The 19,354-nt window shown below is 56.2% G+C and overlaps 1 protein-coding gene across 6 annotated transcripts in view; it reads left to right on the top strand.

Annotated features, from left to right (window-relative positions):
- The window catches only part of ZNF521 (zinc finger protein 521), a 227,785-nt gene that overhangs the window by 200,884 nt on the left and 7,547 nt on the right, over positions 1-19,354 (top strand). For 4 of the 6 annotated variants that reach the window (XM_036418786.2, XM_036418785.2, XM_036418787.2 and 1 more), the window contains 2 exons: positions 5,013-5,144; positions 7,935-8,050. The exons of the other annotated variants lie outside the window; for them this stretch is intronic. In XM_036418786.2, coding sequence (XP_036274679.1) covers positions 5,013-5,144; positions 7,935-8,050 — 248 coding nt within the window. The remainder of the gene's footprint in view (positions 1-5,012; positions 5,145-7,934; positions 8,051-19,354) is intronic. 6 annotated transcript variants of the gene reach the window in all.

The raw sequence follows: 19,354 nt of genomic DNA, 5'->3' as shown, positions 1-19,354 counted from the left end.
TCACACGGCGTGCAGGGCAGCAGAGGGGAGCGGTGGTTTGGGCTGAAGTTAGGTCCATGTGAAAGCGTCTCCTAACCGCGCCCCGGCCATCCTGGGCACGCACGGCGGCAGCCGACCGGACAGAAGGCGGCTGCCCGCAGCGGGTTCCCAGTGGTGGGAGCGCCTCTCACCTTCTGACCTTGGACCCCAGGGCTGGCCACATGACCCTCCGCCCCCAGGACTCGCAGAGCGGGGCTTTCTGCTTGTTCTGAGAAGAAACAGATTTGTGCTGAAGCTCCGTGTCTCATCCCGTCCGCACCTTTGCACCCTGGCGTGACCTTCTCCCTTTCTCCGCTCATTTCTGCTCTCGCGTGTACTCGCTCAGATGCTTTTCGGTCTAATGCTCCGGCATGGGGTGCTGTCACTGCATAATATCGCTCATTTCCTGCCCGCCTTTTTGGTTATCAGAATTTCAGTGTTGGAATCAATCTATTAATAGGGTACAGAAAGGCCAGTATTTTTTGTTCTTCGGTTTCCAAAGTTACCTACAAAGGCAAATAAATCGTCTCACTGCAGAAAACCTGGGGAGTACGCATGGCAGAAAGAGGATGAGGCTCTAGAAGTTTCATCTGCAGGTCCCATCTATAACTCTTAATAAGAAATAGGGCTGCATTAGCCTATTATATCCTTAATGGAATATTGTAATGGTTATTAAATCAATTGACTCAGAATCTCTCTGTAATAAATGAGTCAGGCTCTATTATCCAATTACTGTCAGCTGCTACCTTTCCGGAGACAGAAATGGTGGCTTGGATTGAATGTTTAAACTGCTGGCACCTCTAGGAAGACGGCGGAGGGGGAGGCGGGGCGCGAGCTGTGGCTCCGTGGGCAGAATGGAGTCTGGGCTGAAGGTCGCCTGAAATCGGAGGTGTTGATAGCATCGCCTCATGCACCCGACTTCACATTCACCGCCGCGCTCCTTCCTGCTCTCGCGCCCGCGCCCGCGCCCGCGGGGAGGAGCGGGGAGGGCCCCGCTCGGGAAGGCCACGGGCCTGGCGCAGCGCGGCCGCAGCACGGAGGTTTAGCAGGTCTTTGAAAGTCCAGACACCGCTCTGGCCTCACAGTGCAAATGTCAGCGTGCGCAAGAGCTCAGAGAAGCAGACGCCGAATAGGATGAGCTTCCACAGTTCTCATAAACAAGCTTAGTTTGCCATCACTGCCGGCCCCCTTCTCCAATTAAAACTGTGAAATGAATTCCGGTAGCCTGTACTGCTTCGGGCCCCATTTCTCGTTCTTTCTGCGTTGACCCTGTGGCCCTGGTGGGGGGCCTGGGACCGGCCCAGGGGCAACACCGCGAGGGGCGCTGCCTGCCTGAGCCGGCTGGTGCGGCTCACTGAGCAGCGCTGTGGAGCAGCGCCGATGCGTTGTCTGCCCGGCGAGGCCCAGGAGGTACAGGATTTGTGGCAAAAGACCTCACTCTGCTCCTTCGAAGGAAGAGGCAGGCAGCCCTTCCTACAGGTCTCCATGTCCCCATGCCTTCACTGAAGGGGCTCTGAAAGGCCGGCCCCGGCGATGGTCCTGCGGTTCCTGAGGGTTCCCATTGCTGACGTGAACGTGGGCAGCTCCCGGAGCGAAATGGGCGGGAATCTCGTGTCCGGGCTCTGCCAGTGGCTGCCCCGTGACTCTGAGGGAAGGCCTTTCAGCTCCCTGGGCCTCACTTTCCGCCTCTGTGAAATGGGCGTAGGAGACGTGTGCCGCCTCCGTGTGGGGTCATGTGACTGCATTTGGACTTGGGCACGTTCTGTGAAGGCTGCTCTGCTCTCCGGGTAAGAAGTGAATAAACACGATGAGAAATGCTCCGTGTGCAGACCCACGGCATCTGCTTTGTTTGTTTCCTTCTGTTATTGCCCAAACAAGATGCTCACAGCCAAGGAAGAGAGCATCACATCACCGATGTACTGGCACCGCGCTAGGTCCTGTGACCGTCAGCCCTCGGCCCCAGGAAAGCCCCGGACCTTCCCGGAGAGCAGACGTGTAAGAATTCTAGCCCACAGACAAATAATTTAAAGATAAAATTAAAACTCTTAGTTACTGTCATACTACCAACATAAAGGCATACAGCATTGAGGAAACAGGAAACGTTTAAATTTGGCAAGTCTTCCTGAGGATTAACTTACTGACCCAGTGCCCTACAATCAATGGTGTTTCTTCTGTTTCTCACTATCTAAAATTTGGCAAATTTTTGGTAACTTTAAGATTAAAAAAGAACAGAACAGATAAAACCCCTGGATCTTACATAATCCCTAAAGCTTTCTGTGTAGCCCTTGTCGTGTCAGTATGCACAATTAAACTCCTCCTTACAGAATTACCGCGAGGCGCTTGCTCTGCCACCCAGACGCAGAGCCAGTCTTTATCTCCTGTGAAATGCAGACAGAGCTGGGTGGCTTAATTAGTGCTTTGCTTCTGTTTTCACCAATTCCGACCCTCTGCTTCTAAAGACGCGTGCTTGTGTGGGAGGGAAGATTAGGAATACAAATAGAGTGATTTTACCCCGTGTTAGCGCATAATCGCTCACTTTGTAATTGGGCTTTTGTGTTGCCAGTAATGTGAGCGGGAGGAGGACTCCCGCGTCCGTGTTGTGCTGAGCGAGGGGACCGAACGGGGAAGACGCGCCGCCCCCACCGTGTGTGTTTGTCTCCGGTCCCAGGTCTGGGTGTCCCACACAGACGTTCCTTCCTCGCGAGCTTTGTCGTTGCAAATAAGAGAAGAGAAAAGCCGGTGAAGGCAGGTTAAATGGCAGCCCTAACCCCGACTCCTCCTCAGTGCTCGCCCCGGGGAGCTGGTGTTGGCCTTGCTTCTCTGTGAAGGTCCCAGACCCTGAGCCAAGCTGCCTGAGTCCGAGTCCAGGCTGCCTCGGGGTAGGTTTTGGCTCCATCGGTGATTGCCCCTGGGACTGAGAGCAATCGCTTTCGCTCCTCTGGAGCACCGGCCTCCATTCCCGGGGCCCAGTCTCCCCCTCTGGAGCATGGGCCTCCATTCCCGGGGCCCAGTCTCCCCCTCTGGAGCACCGGCCTCCATTCCCGGGGCCCAGTCTCCCCCTCTGGAGCATGGGCCTCCATTCCCGGGGCCCAGTCTCCCCCTCTGGAGCACCGGCCTCCATTCCCGGGGCCCAGTCTCCCCCTCTGGAGCATGGGCCTCCATTCCCGGGGCCCAGTCTCCCCCTCTGGAGCATGGGCCTCCATTCCCGGGGCCCAGTCTCCCCCTCTGGAGCACCGGCCTCCATTCCCGGGGCCTCCGTCTCCCCCTCTGGAGCACCGGCCTCCATTCCCGGGGCCCAGTCTCCTCCTCTGGAGCACCAGCCTCCGTTCCCGGGGCCCAGTCTCCCCCTCTGGAGCACCAGCCTCCGTTCCCGGGGCCCAGTCTCCCCCTCTGGAGCACCGGCCTCCATTCCCGGGGCCTTCGTCTCCCCCTCTGGAGCATGGGCCTCCGTTCCCGGGGCCCAGTCTCCCCCTCTGGAGCACCGGCCTCCATTCCCGGGGCCTTCGTCTCCCCCTCTGGAGCATGGGCCTCCGTTCCCGGGGCCCAGTCTCCCCCTCTGGAGCATGGGCCTCCATTCCCTGGGCCTTCGTCTCCTCCTCTGGAGCATAGGCCTCCATTCCCGGGGCCCAGTCTCCCCCTCTGGAGCATAGGCCTCCGTTCCCTGGGCCTTCGTCTCCTCCTCTGGAGCATAGGCCTCCATTCCCGGGGCCTCCGTCTCCTCCTCTGGAGCACCGGCCTCCATTCCCGGGGCCTTCGTCTCCCCCTCTGGAGCACAGTCTCCATTCCCGGGGCCCAGTCTCCCCCTCTGGAGCATGGGCCTCCATTCCCGGGGCCCAGTCTCCCCCTCTGGAGCATGGGCCTCCGTTCCCGGGGCCTCCGTCTCCCCCGCTGGAGCACCGGCCTCCGTTCCCGGGGCCCAGTCTCCCCCTCTGGAGCATGGGCCTCCGTTCCTGGGGCCCAGTCTCCCCCTCTGGAGCATGGGCCTCCATTCCCGGGGCCCAGTCTCCCCCTCTGGAGCATGGGCCTCCGTTCCCGGGGCCCAGTCTCCCCCTCTGGAGCATGGGATGGCACAGGAGCCGCGGGCTGTGGCGGGAAAAGAATTGGTGTCTGCCCTTAGAACCACAGGGTCTGGAACCAGGAAGTCCTGGGTCCTTATGAGGGCTGCTGCTTTTCACCTCTTACTCTCCTCGCTCATTGAAGCAAACTAGATTAAGTTTTAAATTTTATAAACATTTTAACGAGAGGAAAAGGGCAACATAAAAACAGGTTTTGTCTATAACACAAACGTTTCACATTATATAGCAATGGTTACTATACTTGAAAATATTTTTCTACCATCTTGTTCCTAAGACATCAAAGAAAAATCTGGAAAGTGAGCCTGGAGCTCCGGAAGGCGCCCTGGGAGAAGGGCAGGGTGAGTGCAGGCGGGTGAATTGAAACTGTCCTCCCAGGAAAGGAGCAGCGACTGGAGGAGAGATGGTCTGGGGGTACCACGCACAGAAAGCGCATTTGCAGGAGACGATAAGCATTGATAATAATTCGACATTCCCTGAAAATTTTGGAATTAAAAAAAGAAAATCTCATTAGTGGGAATACCACTCAGAAGTTTATAGTTAGAAACCGAAACGTCTAGAACTTTCTAGGTAAACGGGAGAAAAGGCCTGAGAGAGAAGCTGTCCATCTTTCCAGGGTCCTTTATCTTGAGGGCTTTGGAAATACGCAGCCGTAAACCTGTGATAGAGAAGGGAGCTGCCAGTTGCGCTTTAAGAGCTTAATAAAATGCACTGCCTACGCAGAAATCCGCCTTCGTGTCAGCTCGGGTGTTACATTTCGGAAGTGTGTTAAATTGCTGTAATGCATCCAGGGAAGTAACCAGAAACCGCTCACTGCCAGGAGGCGAGGGCAGTGGGTGCCGAACGCAGGCATCGTCAGCTCAGCCGTCCCCTGAGCACAGGTGCGTTCTCACGTCTCTGCTCCTGTGTTTTCCTTGACAGATGAAGGACTCAACCACGAGTGCAAGCTCTGCAGCCAGACCTTCGACTCCCCGGCCAAGCTGCAGTGCCACCTGATCGAGCACAGCTTCGAGGGCATGGGGGGCACCTTCAAGTGCCCCGTGTGCTTCACAGGTACGCAGGGAGGCAGGCCCGCCTGGCAGAGAGGACGGGGCCTGTTCGGTTCTGCTGCAGCATCATGGATCGCCGCTGCTTAGAGGCTCAGGTGGGCCGGGAGGGCAGCCAGGAGGACGAGCAAATAGCATTTCCGGTCCTCCCAGAAGCTTGCCCTTTTCCGTTTGGAAAATGACATCCCGGTTTTGTTCCGTTTTCTCTTCTCCACGTCAGAAGGTTACCGAGGCACAGAGCCTGATGGAGCCACTTTTCAGTCAGGAGTCGTCGGACTAAACGCGCGGCCCTGCTGTCCATGTGTCCGCTTTTTCCGCAGGAAGACTTGGTCCGGGGGAGCCTTTTACCTTCCGGGGGCCGCGTGGCTCTTTGTAGCATCATTGGCGGGCCGTGCGGATGTCACCGTAGGGTTAGCCTGCTGCATCCGGGCAGACATGTAATGAGCTCCCCCCAGCGCGGAGGTAGGGCCAGGCCAGATTCCCCGCCCTCCCTGCTTTATAACACTGCCCACAAGCAATGGAAATATTATTATTATTATTATTATTATTGACTTCAGAGAGGAAGGGAGAGGGAGGGAGAGGGACACATCAGTGGTGAGAGAGAACCATTGATCAGCTGCCTCTTGCAGGTCCCACCCTAAAAATCCACCCTACAACCGGGCCTGTGCCCTGACCAGGAATTGAACGGCGACCTCCTGGTTCATAGGTTGACGCTCAACCACGGAGTTACAGTGCCCTGGAAATGAAAAGATTATTATAATCCTCCCAAAAGTCCCTGAACTTGGCAGCAGTTGATAAGGCATTCATTTCCTAGGACACTGGCATTTTTAAGGGAGACGTGGATATAAATAGACACATCGGAGAAGAAATGTGTATTCGCTGTGGTAAGAGGTCACGTTGTAGCACCCCAAGAAACGCCCATCAGAAACGATAGCTGGCAGCCCCGGGCGGAAGCGTGGCCGCACGCGGTGCTGGGACTCCCCGAGGACACCCTCACCCCGGCTCCTCTGGTCGCTTTGCCTGCGCCGGGACTCGGCGGTTACGTCCCTCCGGGCTACGTTTCTTTCTTCTTTGTCAGGAAAAGAAACATGTAGGCTCTCGGAATTGGCTTCTTGGTTTCCCGAGCCACATCCCAGGCAGCGACTCCTCACTCCGGGGCCAGGCCTTGGCGCTCTGCGCAGGGATGAGGGGCAGGGCAGGGGCAGGGCTGAGTGAGCGGCTCGGCCTTCGGCTGCCTCCTCGGTAATTCCAGGGCCACAGCTTCTTTCAGGACTATTTCTCTGTTTATTTTTATTTTTTTGTTAATCCTCACCTGAGGATATTTTCCCATTGATTTTTAGAGTGGATGGGAGGGGGAGAGACACAGAGAGAGAAACATCAATTGGTATCCTCCCACAAGTGCACCACCAGGGTCAAAGATTAAGCCTGGAACCCAGGTACGTGCCCTTGACTGGAATTGAACCCACGACTCTTCAGTCTGCAGGCCGACACTCCATCCATGGAGCCAAACTGGCAAGGGCAGACTTATTCTTTCATTTTTCGGAATTTGTACTTAAAAATTCTGTCATGTAGTATTTATCTTGAGCTACAAGTCGGGCGTCTGGATTCTTCATAAATGTTCCTAAATAAGTCTTCGTGAGGAGGCGGGGTCCGAGGTCTCCTCATAATTGAGACCCTCGTGAAACAGCTCGTGATGTGGCCAGAAGCCTCATAAAAGGTGCTAAATGACACGGACATTCTTTGCAAATCTGTCTGAAAACCGTTTCTTTGTGGTGATGTGGGGAGAGACAAAGGCTTTAATTACGAGCAGTCTGCACTTTCCGGCTGACAGGCCTAAATTGTTCTCGTGTATCTTAAAGTCGTTTTTTAGCAATAACAGTATAAGGTGGGGGACCCTGGCATTGTTAGGTGGGAGAGGAAATCTGAGCAGTTTTTAGGGTAATGAGAAATGTGATTAAAATGCATGACTCATAAGAGCAATATTCTAATATTTTAGGTTGGCTGGCAATTAGAATAATTTTAATGATTAGCGCAGAGTCAAAGCCAAACGCCGGCGTCTTTAATAAGCCCTCTTCCCGCCTGTCCCGATTAATATTGTGGAGGCGAACTTTTTTAGGTCACAGTGCACCAGGCATCCGTCAGGAGCCGCGCTGCCAACCCAAACACTGCCTCTGGCATCTACAATTTAATTATTAATAGGATGTCTCCCAGGTAAACTGTTACACAGGCTTAGGGCCTTGTTTTGTAGTCATTAAAATTGAACATGTTTATATTATTGAAACCCTCGCGTTCTGTGTGTAGGCTGAGTTGATCTTAAAGGACCCAAAGAGACGTTACCTGGGGTTCTGTTTCATATTTATAGACAGTGCCCCCGAGCTGCCGAGCAGTACCGTTCTCAGCATTAGCGCATTTAAATAGAGAACTGTTTGCTAGCTGTAACTTTAGGCAAATACAATAAACAGGGTTTGGCATTTATGATTTCTTATCCTGTGGGTTGCTGAGAAAACGGGGTTCCGACAGTGCTGCTGTGCATTTGACAATTTGGGGCTTTATTTCGAAAAGATTTACAGGGAGCAGGACCTCCATAAGCCCTGGCTTTGGAGCCATTTGGGTGAACCTGATGCTCCGTCAAGGGCATCGTCACGAAAGCCAGAGACCAGGCAGAGCGAAGGGGGCCGGGGTCACTCCCCCCCCCCCTGCACACACGCCCAGGCCTGTGCCTCGTCCACCGACTCTGGGCCTCCTCCCCGGAGGCCGTTTCGGAAGGAGGTAACGGCGCCCGTTTTTCTCATTGCAGTGTTTGTCCAGGCAAACAAGCTGCAGCAGCACATTTTCTCCGCCCACGGACAGGAAGACAAGATCTACGACTGCACACAGTGTCCGCAGAAGTTCTTCTTCCAGACGGAGCTGCAGGTAACGTCCCGCGAGGCTGGGCTTGACCTCCTGGCTCCCCGCCGAGGGAGGGGCGCGGCGTGTCCATCTGGATTCGGGGAGGGCTCACGGGGCCCCAGGACGCCTGTGTGCTGGGCCGGAGGGGCCGGAGGGGCCGGATCAGCAGGCACCAAAGTCGTTTTGCCTCCAGCTGCTGTCAATCATGAAAAGAAGGCGAGCAGCCCTGTAATTAGACCTTCTGACCCAGGGAGCTGGACTTAGGGGTCAGGTGATTGGACGGCAGGGGGGCGCCCACGCACCTCGCCTGTCAGGGCCGGTTCTCAGCCCCTGTTTTATTCATGCTCCGCTCTCACCGGGCCCGGCGGGAGGCACGGCCGGTTACGGTCCTGCGGGGTCACACACGGAAAGGAGAAGGGGCACAAAGGTGCTGTTCCCATGGAGCAGAGGAAGGGATCAATGCTTGTAACTGCCTTGGCCGTAACCATTGGCACCAAACATGTTCAGGGCAGCCTTGAGCATCCCACTTCCTAGAGAGGTGACCTTGCTCAGGCCCAGGATGGCTCCGAACCTCAGATGTGAAGCAATGATACACACGTGTAACATGTAAGGGGTTGTTGCTAGGTAACCATGGAAGGACAGAGCTGGTTCTAAGGCATAAACTATAAAGTATAACAGGAATCTGGTTTAGCAGGAGACTAATAGTTAAATAATGAGCCAGAGACTGGATCCTATGGCTTATTACAGAAAGGAAAATAACTATTTTTTGTTGTTACTTCATCTGGAAAATGGGCATGATACCTATCCTGATTTTCTGATGAAATTGTGTGAAAGAAACGTGTGTGTGTGTGTGTGTGTGTGTGTGTGTTAAACCCTTGGTGGAGAATGGATTTGAACTCAATATTATTTTATGATGAGCACTATTATTAACAATAAATTCTTGATTTAGCCTACACTGGGTGGGGGTAATTATATTTTTGTGTTGACTTCCTTGAACATTCAAGGAGGCATTATTCTGGCTGAGCCCCGCCCACTCCCTGGCCCCACCCCACCCTTGGGCCCTGAGCAGCCTTGTGCCTCCCTGTTCAGGGAAGGTGGAATGGTGTTAATTTTGTGTCAGAATAAGGAAGTGAGAGGCTCTCTTCTCAGTTATTCTATAAGGGAGCAACTAGCAAATTAAGGAGGTGAAATAAAACAGGGAAGCCATGTAACTGACATACTGAGTCAGGGACCAAACAGAGTTGCTGTCTAGCTTGTCATCACTTCCAGTAGAGCTCTCCTCGGTCCGGGCTGTGTGAATTGAGTAGAGAAGGCAGGCCAAGTTAGAGGATTATGTAAAATGGTGTCTTATTAAGCGAGGAGCCCACATTATTATTGGAAAGTTTATTCTTACCGCACTAGGCATCAGAGGAAGAGTGGCCTTGGTGATACACCTCGAGTTCTGTTCATTAGGCTGTAAACGGTGAAGCAGAACACCAAAGTCATGGGGACTCTGAGGAGACTGACTTCCATCTCATGTGCTTGAAAACACGTCCGCACTCAGGCTCCACGTCTGTACCTACAGTCCCCCTTTACCCGAGGAGCACACATTGGAAACCCCCCAGGCGAGGCACTGTAGGTACTGTGTTTTTCCTGTACACACATGCCTGTGACAGCTAAGTTTAAAAGTCAGGCACATTACTAGAGTAACAACAGCAGTAATACAGGAGAGCAGTTACAGCAATGTACTGTAATGAAAGTTAGGCGAGCATGGTCTGTCTCTGGTAACTGGTCTCATAACCGAGGCGGCTGAGTGACTGGTGGACGTGGTGGGAGGGGGAGGGGAGGGTGTAGTGTGGATACCCTGGGCGAAGGGTGATTTGCCTCCTGGACAGGGCAGCGCGGGACGGCTAGCCAGATTTCTTTGCGCTACTCAGAACCGGGTGAAATTTAAGACAAGAATTGTTTATTTCTGGGATTCCCAGTTATAGTTTCAGGCTGCAGTTGACCATGGAGGGGGAGGTCGTGGCTGAGGGGGCAGCTGTATCAGTAGGTCCCAGGGGAACTAACCTGGTGGTAAAGCTTCACTGTCTTTCCTAAGAGATCCCAACACGGGCAGTTCTGGCCTGGGGGCCGAGGTGGATCGGACGGAGCTGAGCGATGAGGGGCATCCTGCTGACCCCCGGTTCTTTCACGGTGCATTTGGGGGTTTCCTGGAACAGAGGATTCACTCTTTTCTACAATTCATAAAGACCGGCGGTTCTTAACTCCTTTGATCTCAGGACGCCTTGACACTTAAACATGATTGAGGGCCACAAAGGACTTTGATCCATGTGGCTATTGATAGTTTCTATATTAGAAAAAAAATTGAGAAATGTTTTAAACGCAAGAATGGACAGACACGCAATTCCCCCAACCGTCAGAGGAATAACGGCACGTGCCAAGCAGCCCCTAACACTCCTCCGAGCGCACACGGGAGGATGGGCCTGTAGAGGGCTGATGCCATAGGGGTGTTACTGTGGAAATCGCGTTGACCTAACAGACCCTGAAAGGATCTGGAGGCCCCGGATGTCCCCAGGTCACACGCAGGAGCCACAGCACTGACTCCCTTAGATGGTGAGGTCCCTACCATCTCAAGGGGCCAGAACATCTCTCCCAACATGTCTGACGTGTTCATGTTGTGATCCGGCCGTAAGTCTCACGTCATAATCCAAGGCCGTGAGCATTCTCTTTCCAGGCTAACAGCTCGGAGTCATACCTCGCTGGCCTTGGTGCGAGTCCCCAGGCTCAGCCCATTCCTAGGCACAGCATTCACAGTTAGCGCCGGGTCACTTTCTATGTGGTAGGTCTGTTTTAGGAGACGTGATCATTTCTAGTTGGTGTGTGGCGTGATCTATGTGGTGGATGAGCTGTGCCTGTTTTAGGAAACCCCAGTAGCAGCAGTGGCTTTCAGTTCCCGTACATTAAGAAAAGTGGGTGAGAATTAACTTTTTCTAGTTTTGAGTGTGTTCGGCTTTTGATGCTTTAACCTTAGGGGTTCCCAGTCCTGTGTGCTTGCTTTCGTTACCCAGATGGCCTTTTACCCGTGGGTTTAGAGGGAGCATTGAATGTGATTTTTAGATCTTGATTTCTTTTATTTCCTGTATAGAATGTAAGCATGGTAAGTATATGAAAACCATAGTACTATTTTTTTTAATTTCTAGAATGAGGGGGAATGGACTAAAATGAAGGCAACAATAGAAAGGTTGGTAACCAAAATAGCAACAGAGCAGAAAAATGAATCTCTGGCTTCATCCTTCAGTAGGTCATTCCTTGGTTCGTAAAATAAATGCAGCCATTCCACTAGAATTCATCTGTGTTTTTACGCCCCTAAAGGTTAGAAAGGACATTTCATAAAAGGTTATGCACCTAAAGTCCCAAGGACTGAACTCCTGTTGGAGATTGGAAGCATGTGGTGTCTTTCTTCTTCCATCAGAGAGAGGCGTGGGGGCCGTCAGAGGAGCGCCCACGTTGCCCGGTGGCCGGCAGCGGTGCATCTGTCCCTGGCGCCCACCTGAGGTCATGACCATAATGTGTAACTTGCATTTCCTTCACTGTTTACCTCCAATTAAAAACACAAAAGCCTCTCGCTGTGGACAAGGAGTGCTTTGTTGGGCATAAAATTATATACCCTCCACACGTATGTGCGCGCGCGCACACACACACACACACGCACGCACACACACGCACACACACGGGTGTGTTGTTTCACTAGTACTGCCTTCAAGGCCTTTCCAAATTCTGAGAATTCCTCAATATACCCTGTCCATCTTCAGAAAGGTCAAGGCCCAGCCATCACCCTGAGGGCCTCACAGACCACAGCTCCTTTTAGAATAAAGGAAACCTGTTTCTGTGGAAAACTCAACCCTGGACCCGCCTTTCCCGTGAGGAATCTGTCCTGTACGTCACATGGCCCACACCCTCGGACCCGGAGCTCGCACTGCCCGTCCCGGGACGCGTGCTGTGTAGGCGCGGGCAGGGTGTCCTCCTTTCCTCTCGGGAGTTTCCTCCCATGTTTGCGAGGAACTCCAGTGCCCTTCCCGGCCGCCTCACGCGCTGGCGGGAAGAGGTGCTGAGGAGAAAGAGTGCGTTGTTGGAGCCAAACGCGCATTCCGTTACTTCACAGCGAATGAGCATGTTGAATGTTTCCCGTGTTTTCCTAACAGACCTCACCGCGCCTGCTGCAGAGCTGGAGGAAGCAGCTTGGAGAGCGGGCAGCGCTGTCCAAGAATAACATCCTACAATGCGTGTTTGTGCGAGTGGTTTGTGCAGGTGTGAGCAGGGGGCGTTCGCGAAGCTGCTGCTGAATAGGCCACTTTCTTTCCAGCGGTAATGGCCCTTTAATTGGTGCCTCCAGAGAAGCTATTGTACAATTCATGGCAGGATCAGACCGTCCTCTCCAGCAGGTCCGTAGAGAGGCCGCGGACGGCGTGTTAGGATGGAGGGGTCGAGGGGATTCCGGCGGTAGGGGGCAGGGAATGGGCCGAGGTGCATTGAGGCTGGAAAATGTCCTGTGATGCTCAGCCCTCCCCTTCGGTCACTCGGGAACCGTGTTTTCCACTTCCCACCGCGTCCTGAGGCACCATCTCACGAGGCCCCCGGGGCTCTGTGCCCCTCCTGGTCTGGGGCTGTGATCCGGCGCGCAGGTGCGTGGCTGGACGGAGCCCTGGAGGAGAGAATCGTGTGGCGGGCCTGCGGCTCAGGGGCCGCGTTTCCAGGCCGCGTTTCCCCGCCTCGCGGGCCTCGGGGCTGCTGAGGAAACACTCCGCCAGGCCCTTCCACTCAATCTGCTCGGTGGCTACAGGGATCTGTTTATTTTACCTGATCGAATCTCCAGGAACCAAACCCTTTGCATCGATGTATTGACTGGGCGGTGTTGTCACCATTCGTTTTGATCACTTTCAGCTGTTAATGTTGGATAATTCAATCAGGATTGATTGGTCTTACCATTGCAGGCAGCAAGTGAATCACACAGGACAAAGGAGGAGGGCACGCTCCCCTGTTTCCTGTCCCCCCCTCTCTCACCCTCTCTCTCGCCCTCTCTCGCTCCCCTTCTCTTTCTCCCCCCCTCTCTCTCCCTGCCCCTCTCCCCCCATCGTCTGTGCGCACACAGAGCTGGGCTGGTGAGCGAAGAAGACTTTCCGGTCTCGGATGGGCACTGCCCCCGAGTGGCTTTGTTCTGCGTTCAGAGGTCTGCGGGGGGAAGGGAGCGAGCACAGAAGGAGATGAGCCCGTTGTTACGAGGAGCGCATTGGGACACAGAGCAAATGCCTTTCCAGCGCCCGTCTGTACCAGGACACGCCGGATCGCTGCGGGCTTTGGGCGCAGCCCGGGCCCCCTGCCCGCCGTGGCCTCCCCCTTCACCAGGTGTCCGGCTGGCACACTGTCAGCACCGGGTGGTAACGGGTCCGGGAAGGCAGAGAGGTGGCTGCGGTGGGTTAGCAGCATTGTGTTTACGTCTGATTGTGCCTAAAGCGCCCCGCCCAGCTTTTAAAACCCTCCATCCGTTCATTTCTTATGTTCCTGTCGGCGGCTGGTTTTTGCTATTAACGGGAGCGCCAGCTCCTTGCTCTGAGGCGCCCGCCTCCCGCAGCCCTGTTGTTAGCAACCTGCCCCACGTTGTGTCTCTGCCTGGCCCGGAGCTGACGACAGATGGCCATCTCCGCCTGCCATCGGGGGCTTTATGGAGCATCCAGCCAGGGTGCACTGAGACCCTGGCCGGGCCGCCAGGCCTCCCTCCGCCCCCTGGAGCGAGCCCCCCCGCCCGCCGCTCTGCGTTGGCCAGCTCTGCTGGCCCTGCCGTCCGTGGTGTCGCCAAGACCGCCTGCTGCCACAGCACCGATCGCCCACCGGGGACCAGGCACCGCGCATGGCTGTCAGATTGTCCTGAACAGGCAGAGCTGCTCTCAGCACCTCTGCTGTCAGAGCCGTTGGAGAGAGGCGGAAATCCCGTTTCTAGAACATTCTGTGGCTCGGAGAGGCATGTTGCAACTGCACATGTATTCCTATGTTATTTTTTTTGTTTTGTTTTTATTGATTTCAGAAAGGGAAGGAGAGGCAGGGAGAGAAACATCCATAATGAGAGAGAATCATAGACCGGCTGCCTCCTGCACGCCCCCAACTGGGGATCAAACCTGCAGCCCAGCCTGTGCCCTGACAGGGCTTGAGCCTTGACCTCCTGGTTCCTGGGTCGATTCTCAGCCCCTGAGCCCCGCCCGCCGGGCTGTTCCTGTCTCAGCTGTTTGCTCTGCACATGCGGCCTGCGGCCTTGTGTTTGAAGAGAACAGTGCCAAGAGTGAAGCCCACTGTGTTTAAAACTTGGATCCGACGATGGAAAGCACCCGTCCCTCTCCCACTGCCCTGCGGATCCGGCGAGGGCGCGGGCCAGGGCCATCCTGGGGAGAGCCAGGTGTGCATCGCGGCCCTGGGACAGCTGCGGGGCCGCTGTGCTGAGCGGGGAGGGAGAGGCTGCTCCTGGAGGTGTGCGGGCCGGGCAGCGTGAGAGCGAGTGCGGGCTTCCGAGGGCTCACGTTCGTTCCGTTACTTAGATCTGCAGCCGGCCCGCACCTCACAGGCCTGCCCCCAGGCGGTGGCCCCCTTGCTGGGGCACAGGGCGATGGCAGGCGGCGGGACGGATGGGTGGCGCTTGCAAGCGGTGCGGGGGCTGCCGTTGAGCAGGAGTGATGGGCAGGGAGGCCCTCTAACAGCAGTGGAGCCTTAAACCACCAGACGGACAGTCCCCTCACCGAGGTGTGTAAGGGGGAAGGTGGTCCTGCAGGAAACAGAACAGTCCGTCCACAGAGAGCCCTGTGCCGAGCCTTCGCTCTGCTCAGCTGTAATTCATGGCAGCCCTGTGGGGGCGGGGTGTCCCTCTGTGCACCCTCCCCACTAACGAGCTGCAGGGGGGAGAGGGGGTGCCAGTGCCTTGGAGGCAGAGATGGCCCCGCCCTGGACAGCTCAGCCAGCAGAGGGCCCTCCCTCCCCCCCTCCCCCCCTCCCCTCCAGTCCCCTCTTCCCTACCCCCAGTCCCGCCCTGGCCCACTCTGCCCAGCCCCGGGCATTCTGGGCATGAGGCCAGTGAGGAGCACAAAGGGCGAGCCCACCGGCCGGCGTGGCTCCGCGGTTGAGCATCACCCTAGGAACCAGGAGGTCACGGTTGGATTCCAGGTCAGGGCACCTGCCAGGGATGCAGTCTCGATCTCCAGCCGGGGGCGTGCAGGAGGCAGCTGATCAGTGATTCTCTCTCATCGTTGATGTTTCTCTCCCTTTCCCTTCCCCTCTGAAATCAATAAAAAATTTAAAAACAAACAACCGGAGAAACCCCGTGGCTCAGGCTGAGTGGAGAGTCATCTGTAACGTTTCCCAGAACGTGCTCTTTCCATGTCCCGGCCAGTGCTGCTTTAAAAGACAAACCTCCCAGGCCCAGCTCCCGGCCTGTTCGACGCTGCGGGGACGGACTCCCCCTGCCTCGGACCCGGCGTGTCCCGAGCCCCCGCCCCCAGCGGCCAGGGAGCGGTCACTGGGAGACAGCGGCGCCCACACGGGCCTCGGCCTCCGTGTAATTGGTGCTGGGTCTCAGCCAGGCGTCCGGTGGCAGAGGACACGCGGGCGGGAATGGGGCTCCCTGTCCTGGCTGGCGCGGGTGAGAGATGGCTCGGAGATGACATGGCCGAGCAGTCAGCCCGAAATCCTGGTTGGTATTTTATTAATTTTGCACCGAGATAAATCCTGAAATTCTGACAAACTCCATGACAGGTGAAATTCCTTCTTGCAGAAGCTGCTCAGCAAGAGGCTGCTCATTTCGCTCTGCTCCGCGGCGGGCAACAGGAGGGCAGCTCTATAATCAGCCCTCGGAGGACCCCCGGCCGCCGCGGCCCGGCTGATTGAATAACTCCCGGCCTCTCCCCCCAGGCCCGGGCGGCGGGGGGCCGGGGAAGCAATCTCCCGCAGCCTGGCCCTGAAGTGAGCTTTAAACCACCATTTTCTCTCTCCGCGGAGCGGCTACTAAAAGATGGATGGACTGCAGATGCTTTATGAGGAACTGTCAGAGAAGGGCAGAGTCCATGTTTTTCCTCCTTCCTCAGTCAAGCTGCGTGGCTGTTAGGCTCTGCCCGCACCTTTCCATCCAAAGTAAAAATTAATTGTGTCGCTAACCTTCCACTCCCCCTCCTCCTCCTCCGCTGTCTTCCTCCCTTTTTTCCTTAAACATTCACACGGAGGCCCTTTGCTTAACCACAGTTTCAGAAAAATCAGTACCGTTTGCAATGAAATATTTATAATGACAGAATGAAAAATTGGATTCATTTTCTGGACAGCAGCCGAGCAGCCTGCAACTTTCTGCAGCGCGTGGAGCGCGCCTCCTTCCCGAAAAGGGGCCACACGCTCACTTCCCTGGCTGGGGGCGCGGCCTGCACAGGGGCCGAGAGCAGTGAGCCCCCTACAAACGGGCGGGAGGCGCCTCCGCAGGGAGGAGCTGGGAGGTGTCTTAGGGGAAAGGGGACCTTCGGGCTGTGCTGTGGCCTCGGGGCGGATCTGTGGGGGGAAGGCAGGACTGAGGTGCATGTGCTGACCAGCTGAGCTCACCTCCTTCCTTCCCTTGGTGCGCACTGCGTAGCGCTCCTTTCCGGGGCACCCTCGTCAGGGCTGCGTGCTCCCCAGCCAGGCTTACGGCTTACCATGGCCTTTTTCCAGAGATGAGGACAAAGGGCTTTGGGTAGGCAGCCGGCTGCCTGCCGGTGTGGGTCACACACGTGTGCCTGCTGCACGGGTGACGCTGGGCTGGCGGCAAGCTCCCATGCATGTCCATCAAACACGCTTTCACACACAGCCCACTCCCTGTGGCTCGGGGTGCTAGCCGAGGACAGGCCGCGGGGCCTCACGCCCTCGGGCGGCCTTGCGTCCATCCCCTTCGGAGCTCGGGTTTAATTAGTTTGTCTGCTTTGGTGCTTTTTTCCAAAAGGGAAGGCAGCCCTGCAGACTCCAGCATGGCTCACAGCCGGAGCGCCACTCGATCAATAACCCACACGTTATTGGCTCACAGAGCGGCCTGTGATTGATTAGCTTAGGCTCCCCGATCAGTCCAGTCTTACTCACGAGAAGAACCATGAGCTTGCCCCCGCCATGTGGCTGCATGCGACTGCGGAACGCTGTCCGTGCTGCAGACCACGCTGCCGGGGACGAGAATGGCTGAGTGCCGGCTGGGGTACAGGATCCGTCGCACTGCGTGGTTTGGGCCGTAACCTCCTGTCAGCTGGTGCTCACGACCTCTGACCCGCAGGGAGACGCCCACTCCAGCGCTGGGAACATGGGACAGGAGACTCCCCCGGAGGGCGTTTCCTCGCACCCACGCGGGCTGCGCCTCAGGCTGTCGGTGCTCGCTCTGCTCTCTCTGAAGCAAAGCCGGCGGCCCTGGGTGATGGGAGGCCCTGAGCAGCAGGGGCCACACGTGACGGGGTCCTCTGGTGCGCACCCCGCGTCTCACACGCCCTTCCTCAGAGGCTGGGGGTCCTCATAGGCTCCAAGATCTGTCTTTCCATCCCATTCCAGAAACATAGGCTGTCCAGCCGGAGTTGCCTGGCGATAGTGTGGCTCTCATCTCTGATGGCACAGTGGTTTTCCTTAGGAGCTTGAGCGTGTGTGTGTGAGTGTGTGTGTGTGTATGTGTCAGTGTGTGTGTCAGTGTGTGTGTGTGTCAGTGTGTGTGTGTGTGTGTTTGTGTGTGTGATTGTGTGTGTCTGTGTGTGTCAGTGTGTGTCAGTGTGTGTGTGTCTGTGTCAGTGTGTGTGTGTCTGTGTGTGTCAGTGTGTGTCAGTGTGTGTGTGTATGTGTGTGTCAGTGTGTGTGTGTGTGCGTGTGTGCATGTGAGTATGTGTGTGTGTGTCAGTGTGTGTGTGTCACCAGCTTTCCCTGGCCAAGCCAGGACTCCAGCAAATGGTTTCCACATCACCCTGGTCCTCGCTTGCTTTCTTGAGGACGAAGGTTAAGAGAGAAAATGTTTTTACATTCGTTTTTCCACAACTCGGGTGAGTCTGAAATACATGCCACCCCGATGGGAGCTGTCCGGGCGCTCAGAGCCAGCCTCCGCCGCGCCCGGCTCCGCTGGGACGGGTGCTTGGCGCTCGTAGGGGGCAGGAGCCGCGTGCAGGAGCCCGTGAGCGCCGTCAGAGGGAGCAGCAGGTGCAGCCTTTGCTCTCGTCATGCGCACGGCTCCCGGGAGCCGCTCTCTGCCTGGCCAGCTCCTCTGTGTTGTGGCTGGTTTGCATGTGCGTCTCAAGTGCCAGGCGGTTTAATGAAGTTATTCTTTTATAAATTTTGCAACACGGAAGCAGGCACGAGGGCTTTGAATTAGAGTAAGTGCCACTTCTGGCCGGCGGTTCCTTGGAGGGCTGATTAGCACTCGGCCTCCCGCCGCGACCTCTCCGCTCGCCGCCTGGCTGCGCAGGCCTGTTTACCGCGCACCTTGGAACCGCAGGCGTGTGCACCGCGCCCGCTGCCGGCCTCGCACAGTCACAGCCCCTCTTCCAGAGGCGGGTTAAACACTTGACGTGACAGAGTGGTTCTCACAAGTCCGTGGCTCATGGTAATGAACTGAAATTAATCTGGAGGAGCAGATCGTCTGAGGATGGGAGGCCGTGATTACGCTCACCGTAGTCTGCACATCTCCGGGCGGGGGAGCGGAGGGCCGTCTCGCTGGGAGTCTGTGCCCCACGAGGGTGAACAGACTGTCCCACAGAGACCAGGGAGCCGGGCCAGAGAAGGTGCAGCCATGGGGAGAGGTACTCGTGTGAGTTCCTTTTTATATATATATTGTTATTGATTTCTGAGAGGAAGAAAGGGGAGAGAGATGGAGACATCTATCATAAGAGAGAATCGTGGATCGGCTGCCACCTGCACCTCCCACACTGGGGATCAAGCCCACAACCCGGCCTGTGCCCTGATCAGGAATCGAACCACGACCTCCTGGTTCCTACCTCAGTGCTCACCCACCGGCTGGGCAAGTGTGGGCTTCCGAGGCCAGGAGAGGCTCTTTGCAGCAAGGTGCAGACGGGGCAGCTGGGCCGTTTTCAGACCCGAAGGATTCTGAGCAGAGGCCGTGGACGAGAGAGAGCGCAGATGCAGGTGCAGACCTGCCCCTCGCCCACACAGGACAGGAGATGCCCGTGGCGTCCTGCTCTGTCCCGTCGCTGTGTGACCTGCAGAGGCGGCGCTCAGGGCGGGAGGAACGGAAACTCGAGGGCCCACAGGACAGGCAGGCAGGGGGGGAGGAGCGCGGGCAGGACAGGCACCAAACCGGAGGTGCCGTGTTCTCCT

This window comes from Pipistrellus kuhlii, unplaced genomic scaffold (assembly GCF_014108245.1).
Source record: "Pipistrellus kuhlii isolate mPipKuh1 unplaced genomic scaffold, mPipKuh1.p scaffold_m20_p_6, whole genome shotgun sequence".
Lineage (NCBI taxonomy): Eukaryota > Metazoa > Chordata > Mammalia > Chiroptera > Vespertilionidae > Pipistrellus > Pipistrellus kuhlii.
Note: the sequence above shows the minus strand (reverse complement) of the source record. Positions and strands in the feature narration are given on the sequence as shown.